Source organism: Marmota monax, unplaced genomic scaffold, assembly GCF_021218885.2.
Source record: "Marmota monax isolate L192 unplaced genomic scaffold, Marmota_monax_Labrador192_F-V1.1 WCK01_AAM20220418_F8-fsc00463, whole genome shotgun sequence".
NCBI classification, from domain to species: Eukaryota; Metazoa; Chordata; class Mammalia; order Rodentia; family Sciuridae; genus Marmota; species Marmota monax.
In genome coordinates, this window is record NW_026692818.1 from 40,401 (window position 1) to 61,898 (window position 21,498).

At 35.1% G+C, this 21,498-nt stretch overlaps 1 protein-coding gene and 1 pseudogene across 1 annotated transcript; both read right to left on the minus strand.

The window, feature by feature from the left end:
• Positions 1 to 6,150: 6,150 nt before the first annotated feature.
• LOC124095338 (olfactory receptor 5V1-like) lies at positions 6,151 to 7,098 on the minus strand. The gene has a single exon (XM_046448467.1). The coding sequence runs from the start codon at positions 7,096 to 7,098 to the stop codon at positions 6,151 to 6,153; it is 948 nt and encodes a 315-aa protein (XP_046304423.1).
• A 9,041-nt stretch (positions 7,099 to 16,139) lies between these two features.
• On the minus strand, positions 16,140 to 16,301 carry LOC124095359 (U2 spliceosomal RNA; annotated as a pseudogene).
• Positions 16,302 to 21,498: the final 5,197 nt, after the last annotated feature.

Genomic DNA, 21,498 nt, shown 5'->3' on the forward strand with positions numbered 1-21,498 from the left:
CAGATCAACAGAGAGAAAATGAATAAGGAAACATAGGATGTAAAGTAACCTTTAGATAAAATGGAGCTAACAAAAATATAAAGAACATTCCATTCAACATCAGCACAATACACATCCTTTTCAAGTGTACAAGAAACATTCTCCAAGATACATTATATGTTAGGCCTAAGAACAAGTCAACAAATTTAAGAAAACTGAAATCACAAAAAATATATTTCTTGAGGGATAAAACTACATACTTACAACAGAGGAATTTCAGAAAATTCACAAATACATGGAAAATAATTAGCATGCTTCTCATAAAAACAATAGGCAAATAACCTTTTTAAAAATATTTTTTAAATATTAGGATGAATGAAAATCAAAGAACAACATACAAAATTTATGAGATAAAGGGGAAAAAGTAGTTCTAAGAGGAAAATTCATATCGAGGAACACTTGTATCAAAGACAGATCCAAATAAACAATATTATCACTCAGAGAACTACAGAACAGTAACAAAGATGTTCAAAGTTCTCAGAAGGAAATAAATAATAAAGACCAGAGCAAACATAAGTAAAATAAAGACAAGAAAGTTTAAAATACCAGAAAAAACCCCTAAGAATAGGTATTTTCGAAAATAGAATCCATGAACTCTTATATAGACTAAGAAAAAGGATGAAAATGAAAAAGACAATATTACAATTGATAGTACATAAATACAAAGGACCATAAGAGATTATTCTGAATAATTTTAAACCTGGAATTATAAAACAAAAAATAGATAAATTTTTAAAAATCATACAAACTACAAATACTGAATCATGAAGATATAGAAAATTGGAACAGATCAATAACAAATAAGGTGATCAAAAGAATTCCATAAAAGAAAAGCCCAGGACCTGATAGTTTACTGCTGAGTTCTATTAAACTCTTTTAAAAGGAAATACTAACAACAATCCTCAAACACCTATAAAATATTTAAGAAAAATGAATATTTCCTAACTCATTTAAAGAGCTTGTGTTATCTTGATACTTGGTATACTGGCTTTGAGCCATACCAGGACACTGCAAGAAAAGAAAGTTGTAAGTCAATATCCATGATGAATGTAGTTGCAAAAAATTCTCAACAAAATACTAAAAAACTCAGCTCAATAACGAAAAAAAATCCAATAGAATAACTAACTAAATTATATCCATCACTAACTGCTTTATTCATCTACCCAAAAAGCATAATATCCTGTAATATTACCCAAAAGTGAATAAAACATCGAACTATGGACTGTGAGGAATACCAAGATATATACTTTTATAAGCTGTGGCCTCCTTAGAAGTGTGTTTACAGCAAGACAGTAAAGACTTCATGCACAAATACTATACTATATGTCATGATAGCCTGGTACTTTAATCTTTATCAATAGAATTTCTTTGAAAGCTCCTATAAGCCAGGAATTACTCTTGACCCCAACAATCAAAAGGTGAATAGAATGCATAAATCAGATAATAATAAATTGATGATTGTTATTAATAAGTTGTGATAATTGGGGTTATCAATGATTACTAGGGGGTAAAAAGATGCAATTGAAATGGCATAGTCTGGGAAATTTTGTTACCACTTCAACCCCCACCATCTTGCATAGTATCCTGTGGCTTAAAAAGGAAGAGAAAATACTTCCAGATGGAGTGATTGGGAGAAAGTGTGTTTTGAACAAAATTATAAATAATAGAGAAGTTTTTGTTTAAATGATTGGTAGGATATAAGTTGGAAATTAAGGAAATGGTCATAGTGGTGGTGTATAGCCAGGAACCAAGCCCTACCTAGGTAAGGATTACTTAGGGTTTCTACAGGACATAGGTTATAAGATAGGTAATATACAGAATACTTAATACAGCAATTAACAAATAATCATAGTTAAAGGAATAGTGTGCAAACCAGAAGTGTTTTTAAATAGTATAAAAAATAAAAGCAGTAATTTAATACTTTAAACATGTAATTTCTATTTTTTTCTAACTTTAATTATCATCTTACTAAAATTTTTATTCCTTCCTATAAAACATAAATTTTCTATATTTTTTATCTGATTATATTTTCTAAATTTTTATAAAAATATTCCTAATGTTAAGATTATGTTAAGTAATCTGTCATGTGGACTTATTCCTAGAAAACTCTTCTCGGGATATTTCACCTTTTGAATAGAGTAAGAAATATAAACTGGGATGAAGAAACTGTATCTTCTTTCTAATATGAAGATAAATTGGCTTTAGCCCATGCAGCAGGTGACAAAATTAAAATTCATTACCAACAGATCTGGAGATAAGACACCATTTCATCATGATTGTATTTCTTTGTCAAAATGAGAATAATGTGAACTTATATATTAGTGATGATGTTTTATTAAAAAGAACCCAAAAAAGGACAAAAACATCAGTTAAGTAGTAAGAAAAGAGAAATATGGTAAGAGAAGCTTCTTTCACATTCTTCCACATATAGGAAATAAAGTACCAAATGATGAAGTTCATCAAACAAATATTACATGGAAGAGAGCCACCATCTTTGGAAAGAGGATAAAGAATGGAAAACATAGATAAGAAGAAAACATCTAAAAAGAATAGATTGGCCTCATAGAATGAATTTGGAAGTTCTCCCTCCTTTTCTATTTCCTGAAGTAGCTTGAAAAGTATTGGTATTAGTTCTTCTTTAAAGGTTTTGTAAAATTCTGCTGTATACCCATCCGGTCCTGGACTTTTCTTAGTTGGTAGTCCTTTTATGGTTTCTTCTATTTCCTCAATTGATATTGGTCTCTTTAGGTTTTCTATATCCTCCTGACTCAATCTGGGCAGATCATATGACTTAAGAAATTTATCTATGACTTCACTATCTTCTAATTTATTGGAGTATAAGGATTCAAAATAGTTTTTCATTATCTTCTGTATTTCTGAAGTGTCTGTTGTGATATTGCCTTTTTCATCCCGTATGCTAGTAATTTGAGCTCTCTCTCTTCTTCTCTTCGCTAGCATCGCTAAGGGTCTGTCTATTTTGTTTATTTTTTCAAAGAACCAACTTTTAGTTTTGTCAATTTTTTCAATTCAAAGAAAGAAAACTATAGACCAATATCTCTAATGAACCTAGATGCAAAAATCCTCAATAAAATTCTGGCAAATCGGATACAAAAACATATCAAAAAAATTGTACACCATGATCAAGTAGGATTCATCCCTGGGATGCAAGGCTGGTTCAATATACGGAAATCAATAAATGTTATTCACCACATCAATAGACTTAAAAATAAGAACCATATGATCATCTCGATAGATGCGGAAAAAGCATTCGACAAAGTACAGCATCCCTTTATGTTCAAAACTCTAGAAAAACTAGGGATAACAGGAACATACCTCAATATTGTAAAAGCAATCTATGCTAAGCCTCAGGCTAGCATCATTCTGAATGGAGAAAAACTGAAGGCATTCCCTCTAAAATCTGGAACAAGACAGGGATGCCCTCTCTCTCCACTTCTGTTCAACATAGTTCTCTAAACACTGGCCAGAGCAATTAGACAGACGAAAGAAATTAAAGGCATAAAAATAGGAAAAGAAGAACTTAAATTATCACTATTTGCAGATGATATGATTCTATACCTAGCAGACCCAAAAGGCTCTACAAAGAAACTATAAGAGCTAATAAATGAATTCAGCAAAGTGGCAGGATATAAAATCAACACGCATAAATCAAAGGCATTCCTGTATATCAGCAACAAATCCTCTGAAATGAAAATGAGGACAACCACTCCATTCAAAATATCTTCAAAAAAAATAAAATACTTGGGAATCAACCTAACAAAAGAGGTGAAAGTCTTATACAATGAAAACTCCAGAACCCTAAAGAGAGAAATCGAAGAAGATCTTAGAAGATGGAAAAATATACCCTGTTCATGGATAGGCAGAACTAACATCATCAAAATGGCGATATTACCAAAAGTTCTCTATAGGTTTAATGCAATGCCAATCAAAATCCCAACGGCATTTCTTGTAGAAATAGAGGAAGCAATCATGAAATTCATATGGAAAAATAAAAGACCCAGAATAGCAAAAACAATGCTAAGCAGGAAGTGTGAATCAGGCGGTATAGCGATACCAGACTTCAAACTATACTACAGAGCAATAGTAACAAAAACAGCATGGTACTGGTACCAAAACAGGCGGGTGGACCAATGGTACAGAATAGAGGACACAGAAACCAATCCACAAAACTACAACTATCTTATATTTGATAAAGGGGCTAAAAGCATGCAATGGAGGAAGGATAGCATCTTCAACAAATGGTGCTGGGAAAACTAGAAATCCATATGCAACAAAATGAAACTGAATCCCTTTCTCTCGCCATGCACAAAAGTGAATTCAAAATGGATCAAGGAGCTTGATATCAAATCAGAGACGCGCCGTCTGCTAGAAGAAAAAGTTGGCTACGATCTACATTCGGTGGGGTCGGGCTCCAAATTCCTCAATAGGACACCCATAGCACAAAAGTTAATAACTAGAATCAACAAATGGGACTTACTCAAACTAAAAAGTTTTTTCTCAGCAAAAGAAACAATAAGAGAGGTAAATAGGGAGCCTACACCCTTGGTACAAATCTTTACTCCTCACACTTCAGATAGAGCCCTAATATCCAGAGTATACAAAGAACTCAAAAAATTAGACAATAAGAGAACAAACAACCCAATCAACAAATGGGCCAAGGACCTGAACAGACACTTCTCAGAGGAGGACATACAGTCAATCAACAAGTACATGAAAAAATGCTCAACATCTCTAGCTGTCAGAGAAATGCAAATCAAAACCACCCTAAGATACCATCTCACTCCAGTAAGATTGGCAGCCATTATGAAGTCAAACAACAACAAGTGCTGTCGAGGATGTTGGGAAAAGGGTACACTTGTACATTGCTGGTGGGACTGCAGATTGGTGCGGCCAATTTGGAAAGCAGTATGGAGATTTCTTGGAAAGCTGGGAATGGAGCCACCATTTGACCCTAAAGACTATTCCCTAAAGACCTAAAAAGAGCATGCTACAGGGACACTGCTACATCGATGTTCATAGCAGCACAATTCACAATAGCAAGACTGTGGAACCAACCTAGATGCCCTTCAATAGATGAATGGATAAAAAAAAATGTGGCATTTATACACAATGGAGTATTACTCTGCATTAAAAAATGACAAAATCATAGAATTTGCAGGGAAATGGATGTCATTAGAGCAGATTATGCTAAGTGAAGCTAGCCAATCCCTAAAAAACAAATGCCAAATGTCTTCTTTGATATAAGGAGAGTAACTAAGATCAGAGTAGGGACGAAGAGCAGGAGAAGAAGATTAACATTTAACAGGGATGAGAGGTGGGAGGGAAAGGGAGAGAGAAGGGAAATTGCATGGAAATGGAAGGAGACCCTCAGGGTTATACAGTGGAGGGGGTAGAGAGAGAGGAGGGGAGGGGAGGGGAGAGGTGGGGAGGGGGGAGGGGGGAGGATGGGAAAGGCAGCGGAGCACAACAGACACTAGTATGGCAATATGTAAATCAATGGATGTGTAACTGATGTGATTCTGCAATCTGTGTATGGGGTGAAGGTGGGAGTTCATAACCCACTTGAATCAAAGTGTGGAATATGATATGTCAAGAAATTTGTAATGTTTTGAACAACCCACACTAAAAAATTAAAAAAAAAATAAAAAATAAAAAAAAAAGAATAGATTTATGTCTCTCATGCTGAACTAGCAAAAGTTCAATAATGCCAGGTAGAATGGCCTACAACTGCAATCCCAACAATTAAGGAGCCTGAGGCAGGAGGATAGCAAGTTTGAAGCCAACCTCAACAACTTAGTGAGGCCCTTAGCAACTTAGTGAGACCCTATCTCAAAAAAAAATAAATAAATAAAAATAAAGGACTGACGAGTTCAATCTCTAGTGCCAAAACAAGGGGGAAAAAGAAAGCAAGCTCAAGAACATGTACGTTTGAGGTGGAGTGTGCCAATACTTTCATCTCTGTCCCAGCATTTCAGGAAGTTTTTGAGTGTCTGGAGAAACAGCTGATTGGTGAAAAACTTAAATTCTAATATATGATTATTATGTTGAGATTACATATCAAAATAATGATTATCCTTAATCTTATCCTTAACATTACATCTCAAGACTTGGTGGCTGCCACCTTCTCCCTATTGTCTTCATAGCCTCTTTGATGTCCTTGTTCCTCAATGTGTAAATTATAGGGTTCAGCATGGGAGTAACAACACTATATAATACTGAAATCAGTCTGTCTTTCTCCAATGAGTAAGATGAAATGGGCAGCACATATGTGAAAATGGCACTACCATAATAGAGAAGGACAATGACCAGGTGGGATGCACATGTAGAAAAGGCTTTGTGTCTCCCCTCTGAAGAGTGGATCCTCAAGATGGTGGAGATTATGTAAAGGTAGGAAAGGACAATGCACAGTAAAGGAGTCCAACCAATGAAGACTCCATTGGACAGCAACACCAGTTCATTGACAGAAGTGTCCCCACAAGACAAGATCAGCAAAGGGGGTATGTCACAAAAAAAGTAATTAATCTGGTTGTTGCCACAGAATGGCAGATGGAATGTCAGTACTGTATGCACCACTGAATTGAGGAAACTACCAATCCAACATGAGGCTGCTAACTGGCTATACAGGGCCTTGTTCATAATAACTGAATACCTTAAGGATTTGCAGATGGCAATGTAACGATCATATGCCATTGCTGCCAGGAGGAGACACTCTGATCCTACAAAGAAAATGAATGCAAAAAGTTGAGCTACACATCCCCCAAAGGAAATGCTCTTCTTCTCTGATACAAGATGTACCATAATCTGTGGGACATTGGTGGTGGTATAGCAGACATCAAGAAAGGCCAGGTTCCTTAGGAAATAGTACATGGGTGTATGTAGGTGTGGATCAGCCATTGTCACCAAGATGATGAATATATTTCCTCCCAAAGTACATATATAGGTCAGAAAAAAGATGGTAAATAGTAAAAACTGCAATTCATTCAGGTCAGAGAATCCCAAGATGATGAATTCAGATATAGCTGTTTGATTCTTTCCTTCCATAACGTTGTCTGGTTTCCTCTGAGGAGTTGGGCAAAGAGAAGCATAGATTACAATAATCATATGCTACAGTAGCAATGGCTTGAAAAACAGGAAAGCAAAATGGTACAGATATCTATATCTATATCTATATCTGGTAGTAAACCACAGGAGCAACAGTCATATACTATGACTCATACCAGCCACTCAACACATAGGTAAAAACTTTCAGTGTTTCACTTGAAAATCATCTCCCTGTATAAGATTTTAGGTGTAACAGCACTGAACATTTTTAACTAAAAGTAAATCAGAAGGGCTGGTGCTGTAACTCATTGGTAGAGCACTTACCTAGCACGTGTCAGGTACTGGGTTTGATTCTCAGCATCACATATAAATAAATAAAATAAAGGTACATCAACACCTAAAAAAAGTTTTTAAAAAAAGCAAATTGGGCTGGGGATATGGCTCAAGCAGTAGCGTGCTAGCCTGGCTTGCGTGCGGCCAGGGTTCGATCCTCAGCACCACATACAAACAAAGATGTTGTGTCCGCCAAAAACCTAAAAAAATAAATATTAAAAAATTCTCTCTCTCTCTCTCTCTCTCTCTCTCTCTCTCTCTTTAAAAAAAGCAAATCACAAAAGGGCAATGTACATCCTAAGATTCTATGTTAATAATACCTCTGTCGACCCTATTTACATTTTCTTGGTGATGTGTAGACATGTGTAGCAGAAATAGTTACAGAAGAACCTCTCTGGCCTTCATTACCTTCTGCAAAGCTATCTCTGCTCCTCCTTTTCATCCTTAAATGCAGAACAAAACTTGTTTTTTTTCTGATTCAAATTAATGTGCTTGTTTTAGAATATGTTGAAAATATAGAAAATAATTTAAAAAAATATTTTTTAGTTGTAGATGGACATGATACCTTTATTTTGTTTATTTAGTTTTATGTGGTGCTAGGGATTGAACCCAGTGTCGTACACTTGCTAGGCAAATGCGCTACCACTGAGCTACAACCCTAGCCCAAAAAGAAATTTTTAATAAATATAATACTTATGTTCACAGAAATGTTTTGTGTCTGTGTTTCAGATCAGTTTTCCATATGTAAATATTCAAAATGAGGATCAGAAAAGTATGTATTTTAACCTGTTTTTTCCTTAAGCATTGCATTGTAATAGATTTTCAGGGCAATAAACCCTATTAAACATGACCTTTGAGTTGTAAATAATTTATCTTAATTCTGTAGAATTTACATAAATGATAAGGGATTAATCATCTTTAGAGTGACAGCATCCTGACTTTGAAATAAGTCAGGAAAGTTCGTCTGACATTAGGTGTAACAGAAAATCTTCAGTAGTCTAAAAGTAAAAGTTAACATGCAACTATGGATCATTTTTACCTGTTTGTTACCTACATCTCAGATTCTAATCAAGAAGATTGCTCAATGTTAGAAGCAGTTTAAGAAAAGCCACTATTATTAGTGGTGAACATTTGTATTTTTTTATTTACTTATTTCTCTTATAATAAATTTCAATAATAAGCATGCTGAATTAGATTCTCTGAATTTGGGGTCAGGTTACTTGTATTTCTACAAATTTTCAAAGAGACCCACTGGTGCAGGTCATCTGTCTGGAAAATTCAAGAGCCATTAGGTTTATTCAAGATTCTGTTGCTGTTTAGACAAATCATTTTAAGTGCTGAGTGGAGAAGGTTACCAATAATCTCTAAGCACTTTCTACATGTCATCTCATTTACTCTACACATATCCAGTGAGATAAGTAATATCATCATTGCCATTTTCCAGATGAAAACAGAGTTCCAGCAAGAAAATATATGGCAGAGTTTATGCAGCTAGCTAGGTGAAAATACATTTTTATCTCAATATACATACATTGATTGGTAGAAAATTTGATTCCCTTTAATGACAATGGAATCCTCTTTTAAAATACTTTTCTGGTTTTAATGAAATTTAAGTTCATACAATTAAATTATTTTAACTATGTAGTCACAAACTTTTATGACTTGTGCTCCCAGATGTTAATAATTTATGCCACAGCATCTTGATGATTAAATCTAATTGTTACCAAATATCTGGTCTTTCACTTTAATGTGTTTGTTTAAATAATAAAGATCCAGTGCAGTTGTTCACCTTCCTGCCCAAATGAACATTAAACGTTTGTGTTTTTGTTACTAAGGATGTTATTCCACAGTTTAGCTTAAGTCAGTTAATTAAAATGTTTGGTAAGATTGTGGGGATAATTATTATGTAAATGTATCTAATTGCCACAATGTATTCTATCAATATGTATAATAATTGAAGAATAATTTTTTAAAAATGTTCAAGTTATTGGCTGGGAATATAGCTCAGTGGCAGAGCACTTGCCTAGCATGTGCAAAACTCTGGGTTTGATACCCAGTAAAATACACACACACAAAAAAAATTCAGTTTCAAGCTCAAGGGAAAAAGTTAATTTTGTAGTTTGAGCTCTCATACAAATTATAGAAACCAAAAACATAAATAAAATACCATGTTTATAAATAAAAGTACATATTGTATATTTATTAAAATATATGCTTTATTGATTATCCTGGCCTACAGAAAAAAAAATATACATTTAATTTCAAGTTTGGAATGTAGTACATTTGTACTTTTGTTTTAATTGATGTTCTCATTGCTTGTGAACTACTGTGGACATTTTCAGTGGAAGTAGATGACAAATTAGATGAAGGTTTAAATTTTCATAATATAGTATCTCACATTGTTACTAGAACCAAATAAATTTTCTAGTATAATTTTCTCTCAATCCAAAATCCTGTTCCCTAATCTATCCCCTTTTCTTTTCCTAATATCTTCCTCCCCTTTCTCATTTTTTTAACATTTCTTCCTACTCCTGGGAAACCCTTTCTGCTCATTTTATTCAACAATTATATGGCAGTATGCTCCAAAGATAAAATAATAAGTATTAATGTATAAATTACATATAAATTATGTGGTGTATATATAATTTATATGTTTTAAATTTTAGCCATATAATTTACAAATTATATGGCTAAAGACAAAGTATACTAAAGACAAAATAAGAAAAACAGAATTTAATGTTATCTCCAGGAATATGCACATTGACTATTATGTATAATTTTAAAAATATCTAATAAAAACTATAATAATTATTTAAAAGTAGAAAACAGAAGGGATAGAATAGTATGGAACCTAGTTACCAAAAATTTTCAAGAGAAAATGTGTCTTGCAATCTCAATAATTAACAGGAGTTAAGTAGTTAAGGCAAGGTGAATGTAGAAAACTTTCCATACACAATTAAGAACATATGCACAGGTCCTGAGGTTGGAGTAATGTGAGACCTAAAGGAAATCCAAGAAGCCTGGAAGAAAAGGCGCAAAGGCAGGAGGCTGCTCTGATAAGGTTAGAATCATCTAGAGCAACTGGAATCTATTTCAAGAGTGTGAAATATTTTATTAGACTCTAAGAGCAATTGGAATATATTTCAAGAATGTAAGATGTCCATGTTCTAAAATGGTCTTTCTGGAAAATGTGTGGGCAATAAAATAGAAGGAAGCAAGAATGAGCAAGACAAGCTCATTGAGTTCTGTAATTTAGTCAGACAAAATGTCATGGAACTTCACACCAGAGTGGTGAGACCTGGGTTGGAAATAATCAGAGGCATTAGGAGATGTCATTACACTTCCATCTCCTTGTGTCATTACACTTCCATCTCCCCTCCACACACACACTTAGTATGTCATCCAAAAAGCAAGGCAAAACATTATTTCTGAAAGCAATGAACTATAACTAAGAAATTAAAAACTACTTACCTATGATCAAAACTACATAGCAAAGATTACCATTCAGCAACCTAGAGCCTGATGTGGAACTGCTTTTATGAACGCAAGGAGTGGCACATAATAACTGTCTCTGCAGAGTCTCTGTCAGCTGACTTCCATCTGAGTACAGAGAGTCTTCTCAATCCCTGCATGCCAGTGGGTGGGACTAGAGCTGAGCATACATATGTGAAAGGCCATATATATGTGAAAGATCTCCGTATCTTGTGGGAATCTTTCAAAGATCCTGAAGACACACTTCTGGGAACTCTGAGCACAGAGGTCCTGAAACTGATAACTCTGATTCCTGCTCAGTCCTGAGAATTTGTTTTATCTCCAGCCACTTTGCTGCCATTATAGGTTGTCACCAGCTGGCCAGGCTGGTGGGATGAGCTGGGTTCAAAGGAGCTGGCTATATCAATAACTAAGAAGTTGGTGAAGAAACCACACAGCACATGAACCTGAGTTTCTAAGGTCTAGGGTGGGAGTGCTCAGTGACACCAAGGGTCAGCTGGGCAGCACTGGAAAAGGAGTGTGCCACTGGATTCTTTTTATTTTATGGGGGAGACACACACAAGGGAGGTTCGATGGAATGTTCTTCACCAAATAAGGCAGGGAATAAGGTTTCAAAGATGGAGTCTTGCTTTGTAATGTCATGTGGTCAGCAGATTGATTGACATCTTGGCAAGTCACACCCATCTCAGGTGCTGTGTGGCATCACAGGCAGAGCAAGAGGAAAGGTACATTTGCAGCACACTATCAGAGCAGTCCCTTCCTAAGCTCAAATTCACATAGCTCAGACACTCAGCCTCTCTAAAATAGGTCTGTTTCAGGAAGTCTTTGAAATCAAAACTATTCCAGGTGGATCACACCTCTTTGGGCCATATCTGCCCAATGATAAGCAACCTGCATCCTTTCTCCATCATCAGAGAAAAGGCAGTTCTCTGGCTTCTTGCTACTTTGCACTCACACAATGCACTCACCTTTGGACTCTCAATTTCCAGGGGTAGATGCCAAGCTCTCTGTTTTTTGTTTTTTCCACCTTAAATTATATCCCCATTCCTTTTTTTTTATTTTGGAATCACTTTCATTTCCTTCTGGAAGTGGGAAGAGATTACATAGCAAACTAGTATATTTGATTTTATATATATATATATATATATATATATATATATATATATATATATATATATAGAGAGAGAGAGAGAGAGAGAGAGAGAGAGAGCAACATAGAGAGATGTATTTCAGCCACCAAATTGGACTCCTAAATATCCACCTCTTTATGAGTTACATGTAGGTTGGTGAACTAGTACCTTTCCTTTGGATAAAATTCCTAGTATGTCTATCTCTTGAGATCTCACTTGAAATGGAGGTGTGATATTTTTAACATCATGTAAGACTTTCAATTTATTGATAAGGGGTGCAAAAAATGTAACTAAAAGTTATTCTGAAGCATAATGTTTGTTGGCCATTTATCCTTCCATCATCACTATCAATTCCCCTCTCCATATTCTTGCTATGATTTTAAGCCATTTCAAAACAATTTAACTTCTAATGGCACCTTTATGGCTTTAGAATATAATTCTGTTGTATCTGAGTGCATATACTGTGGAAAGTTTATTACCTTGGGAAGCTATACCATCTACAGCTCAGTTGTTCTAGGGCAGTGAAATTGCTTACCAAGAGACCAAAGAAGACACCAGGAAATGGGATATGAGACATAAGATTTATCAAAAAATACTCACCAGGAAGATTTAGTGGTGAAGGGCTAGACAGGAGCTTTTCCATAAAGTCCAGAGGTGAAAGGCTGGACAGGTGCATCTCCATTTCACACAGTGTTTCACATGAAAATAGTGTCCCAATCCCTCTCAATGTCCGATGGCCAACTGGGCAAGCACTTTCCTGTCCACAGTGCCTTTCCACACCAGTTATCACAGGGGTGGGGAGGGAGGTTATGGGTTAAACTATTAGGTTACAGAAGCAGTAATATAATCAGCTTTGATTGCTTTGTCCAGTTTTATGACCAGCATCCCAAGGAACTTGGAATATATGCAAGAATGTAGTTTTCCACAGATAGCACAACTGGCCCTAATTTCTAGCATACTTGAGGGAAAGCCAGTGTCCTTTAAGGTAATATTTATCCAGAAATTGTGGCCTAGACTCATTCTTATGGCTTTCTTAATTTGGCTAGGTTCTTGAAACCAGAGAAGAGCACTTCAGGGGTATGGTATTTTTTAAAAACATTTATTCTTTAGTTGTAGGTGGACAAAACCTTTAAATTTTTATGTGGGCTGAGGATCAAAACTAGTTCCTCAATCATGCTGGGCGAGCACTTTTCCTCTGAGCAACAACCCCAGCCTGGGATATGGTATTTTATTGTCCTCTTTTTCTCCACAGATGACATGGAAGATAAAGATAATATTAGGATTTTTGTAACTATCTTCCAGCCTGGAAGTGCCTCATAATCAGAGGACACTTTTTCAAAAGTAGATGCAAAGTCAGGAAAAATCAAATTTGGCTTTCAACAAATGATGAATTATATAAATTTAATCTTCAAAATTTAATCATCTTCTTCAATTGTATCTGTACCATCCCCAGTAATATACAAGTTTACTAAAGTTACTTGGCATTATCTAATTTTCTAATTTTTGTCAATCTAATGAATATTAAGTAGTGACTCATTATTGCTTTGTTCAGATTACCAGAGATTTTGAATATATCCAGAAGATTTTTTTCAGTTATTTGGATTCCTTGTTTTTTCTTGTTCTTTTGCAGGAGTACAGTACTCTGTACATTATCTAGAATGTCTTTCATAAAAAAGAAAATCTTAATTTTGTCATAATAAGATCCATAATTTCTCAGGTTATGAGTGATACTTCAAAGTTTGTTTAAAAGATTATCCCTAACAATAGATTTTAAAATATATACTTTTATGGTCTTATTTTAACTTTATAGTTATAAATTTCAAGATGTTTTTTTCTTCATCCATTTAGAGTTTATTTTAAGTGAATGAAGATTAATTTGTAGCCCTCAAGACTCTAATTTTATTTTTCTGTATTTAGTGATCTGGTTGCTCCTAGATACTCCTAAACATTGACCATTCATTGTAATATCCTTCTTGTTAAACAATGATTTCTACACTTTTCTAAAATCTATTTTTCTTGAACATGACTTTATATTAATAGCTTTTAATATGTTAATATCATAGTCAAAATTTTATCATTTTAATGTTTTTTCAAAATTAATGTTGAAAATTATGAAAACTATTGCTTTTATAAAATTTTTAAAAGCTTATTTAATCGAATTTATAAATTATTTGGAAGAGAATTTGACACATTTAAATGTCTTTCTGACCAAAATTGTGGCATAACTCTTAATTTATTCAAATCTTCCTTTATGCCTTTAAAATACTTAATATTTCACAATAGAGGTCTATGTATCTTTGTTAAATTTATTCTGAATACTATATAACTTTTGTTGCTATTATAAATTCTATCTTATTGATTATATCACTATCTAGCAACTTTGGTGAACACCTTTTACTTGAATAGTTTATTGCCAATTCTATTTTGTTTTTTCTATATAAAGCCTCATGGCATGTACAAAGGAATTTTATCTATTTCTTTTTAATTCATTCATTGTATATTTCTGTGTTTTTTCTTATAGAACATATTAATACTTGCAAAGTACATGAAGTGGTAACGATGGTAGTGGACATTCTTACCCTCTCACTCTCACTGGCCCAAAGGCATGTATCTGTGGTTTCTCATTACATATGGTTGCTCAATTTCTTTGGTATAAAACACTTAATATCATAGTTAAATTTCCTTTTATTTTTATTCTATTAAAATTTTTGTCATACTAAACATGTGTTGATTTTTATCAATTCTTTTTTTTATGACAATTAGATCAATTATAACTTCTTCCTTGCAGTCTACTAGTATGTTGATAGATTTTTTTTAAAATGTTGATCATAGCTGCTCCTCCTCTGGACTTTCAAAAAAGGAGCTTTTCCCTTTCTCCAAGGCAATCAATGAGAGACCAATGACTGACTGACTGAGAGGGTGACAAAGGCTAGTTCCTGTACCTCAAGGTGAAACCAATTCTGAGATGCAGAATGCTCCAGAATTCCCACAGGGTGAGACCAAAGTTAGTCTCCATTTCTTCTTCACTGTCCTCCCTTCCTCGTTCCACTTCTGCCATGAATGCTGCCCCAATACAACATTTTTCCAAAAATTGCCCTTAAGATCCTCTTAATGCAAACTGACTGAAAGTAGTAGTAATCTTTTATCTAAGGCTAAGAATAAATTTCAGAAACCTCAACTTTATTCTTACCCTAGGTTGAGAATTAGCAGTACAAAATCTCCCCTAAGCCTCTCAACATAAACACATTTGATCCTTCTTTCCACGTTTATAATCCCGATTTTGTCCTTCTTGGCATGTGGTATCACCATATGCTAATGATATTAAAATAACACTCCTCCTTGGGCAAAGCCTAATATTATCACTGGGTGGGCAATAGAGGATCCAAAACAAGAGAAGTCACAGAATTTTGAACAGTTATGAGATGACAAAATACAAAGGCAGAGAGCAACTTGTCTAGGAAAAGAACTTATGAAACACTGTGTAATTGTATACAAATTAAATAGCCAGATACAAAAAAAAAAAAAACATAGTTTACTAATTTAGGGATCTCTGCATAGATTTGTTTACATACATTTGAAAACTATGGATATGAGAGAAAATTTGATTTTCCATGTAATTGATTTTTAGTGAACTAGAAAATTTTCCTATTATAATTCATCATATAAATTACTTCTGATATTACATCAGTAATATCAAATATCCTTTTATAAATTGATATGTTTAGGAAAAACTAAGTAAATGTATGATAAATTATTATGAATGGCAAATAAATGTAACTAAGAATGACTCCTTTACAGAAGTTTTTTTTTTTTTTTTTTTTTTTTTTATACAGGTACACATTACTTATTCAGAACAGTGGATTTCACTGTGGTATATTTATAGATACATATATCATAATTTGATCAAATGAATTTATTCTTAAAAAATAAATTCAGCTCAGTACTATTTCTTTTCCTCATAAAAATAGTATGGTAAACAGACTTTAAGTTGTTCGCCAATGATCCCCACCTCCTAGCATTCATCACTTTTTATAATGTCTAAACTTTGAGTATAGAGTGGATTTGTAATTTAACTTCTTTTGTGGGGTGTGTTGCACCATTCCTGGAGGTACTGCAATATCAGGTCTATTCATGGAGTGCACAAAGCAAGTGCCCACTGCTCTAAAACTCCAATTACTATCATATCATATTTTAAATTGATAAGAATAAATGCTACACTTGATCTTAGCCAAAAGGCCAAGAAGATACTATTATTATTTAACTTCTAGCAAATAGAATATGACAGAAGTAGTGAAATGTCATTTCAAAGGTTAGTTACAAAGACTATAGCTTCAATCTTGGGAACATTTTCCTGCTCAATCATTCTAAAGGAACTCAGCTGTTATGTGGTGGGCCTTCCTCTGGAGAGGTACAAATGACAAGGAACTGAGTCTCTGATCAACAATCAGAGAGTCTGAGGCCCAGTGACACCAATGTATCCCACCACTGAGTTTTGACATGATGTAGACATAGCCAAAACCTTTGAAGCTTGTGAGAAAACTCTGAGTCAGAAGCTTATAGCTAAGTTGCATTCAGATTTCTGATCCCTAGATATTTTGAGATAATAAACATTTATTGTTTTAAACTGTAAAAATTGGGGAGAATTTGTTACACAGCAATTAAATACAAGGTCTTTAAAAATATTTAATCTGAAAATCTATAATTCAGGTAAGTCATAGCAATGAACAAAAAAGAGGTAATATGCTGGGAGCCATTAGCCAAGTAGGTATGACAATTTCCTTGCCAGCGTACCCCATGTTGCAGTGACATTGAATGTAGGTGACCTTGCTCAAGGACCAAGGCAGATTAGGGTCTTCCCGGTTTTAAGATAATCGTGTTTAGGGTGTTCCCAGTTTAGGTTCCAGGTTTAAGGTTTAAGATTATTCCTGCTGGGAATAGGGTGTATCCTGCTGCCTGAGTTCCCCTTGAGTTCTCACGGGATTCAGACAGTATATTTTGGAGATAGAAGCCCAGTGGAGGTGGATTTGGGCAGAGAACGTGGATTTCCCCAGAACGTGATTGTAGACGGCTGGTGTGAGTTCGGGAATAAAGAGTTGCTGTTTGAATCTACAAGCTGTGTGGTGGCTCGTGATTGTGTGCCCAGCCAGACTGCGGCATTTGTGCCCAGCCAGACTGCGGCATTAATATATATTATATGTTCTACAATATATGTTGTGCTCATAGTACAAACTGAGTGTTTAGAGAATAGTTTGCAATAAAGGCGTGTATTCAGTAAGAAGTGTTTTACAAGCTGCTTTGCTACATTTAAATTTCCATAGCACTATGTAAGGCTAGCTGGTGCTCCACCTCTTTATCAACACTTGAATTTTGTCAGAATTTATGATTCCATATCTTCTAGAGATGAGTAATGTGGATTTCTTTATACTTTATTTTCATTATTCTTTGTTGATAACATATGCTGCAAATACTTTCTCCCACCATTTGGCTTATTTCTTCACTTTCTTAGTGACAACTCTTGGTGAAGAGAAATTCATAAATGGAAAGTGGCTATCAGTATTTTCTGTGGCCTCAGTAAGAAGTATTTTCCTAAATGAATATGATGAGGATATTTCCCTGTGTCACTTTTAAAAGACCTTTATAATGCTTTCACACATTGAGCCATACAATATTCCAGAATTTATTTTTGTATGAGATGTGAGACTGGAATCATATACCCTTTTTATCAATTTACACATATAATTTTATTGATATAAATATATACAATAGTGAGATTTGTTGTTATATATTCAAATGTGCACACAGTAGAACAAAATAATCTTGTCAATTCCATTTCCTAGTGCCTCTCCTTTCCCTTTGCTCCCCTTGCTCCTCTTCTTTTACTTTAATTGTGTCATTTCTATTTTTATGAGCTCCTCCCTTGACCCTTGTTTTTTTTTTTTTTTTTTCCTTTTTTTTTTTTTCTTTTTTCTCTCTGGTTTTTACTTATGAGACAAAGGAAGCATATGATCCATGACTTTCTGGGTATGGATTACTTTGCTTAATACAATGCTCTCAAATTCCATTCAATTTCCTGCAAATGACATAATTTCATTGTTCTTTAGGACTGAATAAAACACACAAGCATGTCTAGCTGTTGAGAATTGTGTTCAGATGCTGACTTTAATTCTTTAGAATAAATACTGAGGAGAGGTATAACTGGATACCGTGTTTCCCTTCCAAGGAGTCACCATACTGATTTCCAAAGTGATTGCACTAATTTACAACTCCATTAACAATGTGTAAGTGTATCTTTTTCTCCACATCCTTTCCATCATTTATTATCATTTGTATTCTTGATGGTTGCCATTCTATTGGGGTGAGATAAAATCACAGTGTAGTTTTGATTTACACTTTTGTGATTGCTAAAGATGTTGAACATTCTTCATATATTTGTTGACCATTTGTATTTCCTCTTTTAAGAAGTGTCTGTGTAGTTCCTTTGTCCATTTATTGATTAGCTTATTTGGAGGTTTTTGTGGTAAGTGTTTTGTTTGTATGAAGGATATTAATTTGCATTTGAACAGTACTTAGTAAAGATTTTTTTTCTTTTTTGCTATTCAGAAACTTGTTAATTTGATGTCATTCCATTGATTAACTCTTGACATTTTTTCCTAAACTGTAGGCCTGTGCCTATAGAGTGTTGACCTTGTCCAAAGTTACATAGTTTCTAAATCTTTGATCCATCTTGAGTTAACTTTTATACAGGGTGAGAGATAGGACTCATTCTTCTACTATGGATAACCAATTTCTCCAGCACCACTTGTTAGAAAGCCTGCCATTTCTCCAGTGTATATTTTTGGTGGCTTTGTGGGCCAGATGACTCTATTTGTGTGGGTTTGTCTCTGTGTCTTCTGTTCTATTCCATTGATCCATGTTTTTTTTTTTTTTTTCATTCCATGCAGTTGTTGTTTCTATTGCTCTGTAGTATAATTTGAAATCAGCAGTTGTGATGCCTCCAGCATTGCTTTTTTTTTGCTTAGAATCACCTTGGTCTTTTATTCTTGAGCATGAGTTTTAGGGCTGTTTTTGCTAGTTTTATGAACAATGTCATTGGTATCTTGATGGAGATTGCATTAAATCTGTAGATGATTTTTGGAATTTGGGTCATTTTAGCATTATTAGTTGTATCTATCGATGAACATGAAAAGTCTTTCCAATTCTTTCTTCAGTGTTCTATAATTTTTATTGGAGAGGTCTTTTGCCTCCTTAGTTTAATTTATTTCTACTTCTTTCTGAGGCAATGGTTGTTACTGGGTGGCATCAGTACCAGCCTGGGGAAGAAAAGGCTAGGTTACAATCATTGGCATCAGATCAATATTGGCATCAGATCTGCCATTTTTTGGTTGGGAGCCCTTTTTATCTAGGGACTACTAAGTTTTGATTTAAGAGTCATTTTATTCAGGGATCCCAGGCTATGGTGTCCTCAGATTTCAGGTTATTTCTTTCTGTTTGTTTTTCTGAATGTGCCTGCTAAAAGGTTAATCCCACACAGCTCATGACACAACCCCTAGGCATGCTTGTGATATTCCTCTTGAGGGCTATCAAGCTGCTCTGTGAGTGTCAACAGGCTGCTACTCCCCTCAGAGTGACCCCCCCCCCCAGAGGGACAGCCTTTTCCATTTGCTCACTGCTCCAGAAATATTTGAAATCAAATTGGTAGGAAAATGATTTTATTCAAAGCCAGTTTTGAAAGAAGACAAAATAAAACTATTATTTTAAAGGTTTCATCTTCAAAATACCTGAAGATGAGCAGAATTTTTAAAGGAGAAGAGGCAGTAGTTATAGAAAAGTGAGAAAGAAGGTAGGCAGTGTGCATATGTAGATATGATTAGCATGTGCTAGATAGGTGGGGACAGAGTGCAATCTCCACTCCCAGCTTCTTGGCATCCATCAGGTCTTTGGGGCTTGGTTTCACTCTCAATAGGAACAAGTTTCTCTCCATTTAGAGGGGCCCCAAATTTAGTCTAGTTTACCTTGATATAGTATGTATTGTGTCAGAGCTTGGGGATCCTTTTTTTTAATGTCTCACAAGTGTAGGGGCCTTCCTATAGATCAGGCAATTGTGTTCTATACAGCAGGGTATATGAGATGCACACTCTGCAATTGTTCTAGACTGCACAACTCTGTATACTCCAAAAGGGTATAGGAACAGTCTAGACTGGGTCCCCTTCATCAATGTGGTGTCCTCAGACTTCAGGTTGTTTCCTTCTGTTTGCTCTAGGAGTATGGGTGTCCATTAGTGGGACATGAAGGCCCCCTAGCCATTCCAACTTGAGAACTGGTCATCAGTTTGGAGTTTTTCTCTCCCCTATTATTCATGTTGAAATATTGCTAAAATTTGAGTGGGGATAGTTGTCTAGATCAAGGTGTGCTGTCTCTTGGCTGAGGTGTGGTTGTATCTGGTTATGAGTGTAGCTCAGCAGCCAAGTTTCTACTCCATTAACTCAGTATTAACAGTAGATTCCCAGCACCACACAGAAAGGGGGAAATAAACAGAAGCAACAACAGTAAAAATAAGGGTAAAAAAATGATATACAAGATTCAAATAAACACCAGGTGCCTACTATGAAATAAAATATAATAATTAACACAGAAACAGGAATGGTGAGTTCAGCAATTAACAAAAAAACTGTTGTTGTCAAAACTGTTGACCAGGATGGATGTTCACTGACTGTGCCAGACTGTTCTGCTTTCCATTTCTTTCTGGGCTATGTATGCCTTAGAAAGACAAAGGACTGGGGATTGTCAAACTCTTTCTCCTTTTCTGTTGCTCACCAACCTGCATGCTGGAGTGGCTTGAACAGAAAATGGCTGAATGGTCTTGGCTTCCCTTCTCACTAGTGTAAAGTAGGACAGATAGGAAGTACTGTCAATTGGAGATTTGCCCAGATAGTCTATCAGCTTGAGGTTGGTTCAGAGTTCTAAATGATAAGTTCCAGAGAGGTTTAACTCTAATCAAAACTTAGGAACTTTGTAATGTGGTATCTACTCAAAAGAAATTTAGATCCACCCAACCCTGTGACTGGGCAGAGACCATTCTCTGGTGGAAGTGTGAATCTCAGGGTCCACCCAAGAATTCTTCTCACTGGGTGGGGTAACAAACCCTGCACAGTTCTTTCACCCTCTACCCTAATTATGGCTTTTCCAGGCTCAATTTCAAGTGTAACCACACTCACCTGTTTAGTCTCCTACCCTTCATCAGCTGGTAGTGTGAGCTCCCAGACTAAAAGGGAAGGCAAGTTGATTTCTCCTCCATGTCTCCAATGTGAATTCCCTGTGGGTACAATCATCTTGGTGCCCGTTTCAATTACATGCTGCCAGGTACATACATTCTAGGCCACACAGTAAAAACTGGTTGAGATAATGTGGCAACATTGGCCATGATCTCCTGGGTTTCTGCATCAAA

Excerpts from the sequence above, each read along its gene's own strand:
- LOC124095338 (XM_046448467.1), bottom strand. The coding sequence starts at position 7,098 with ATGGAAGGAAAGAATCAAACAGCTATATCTGAATTCATCATCTTGGGA.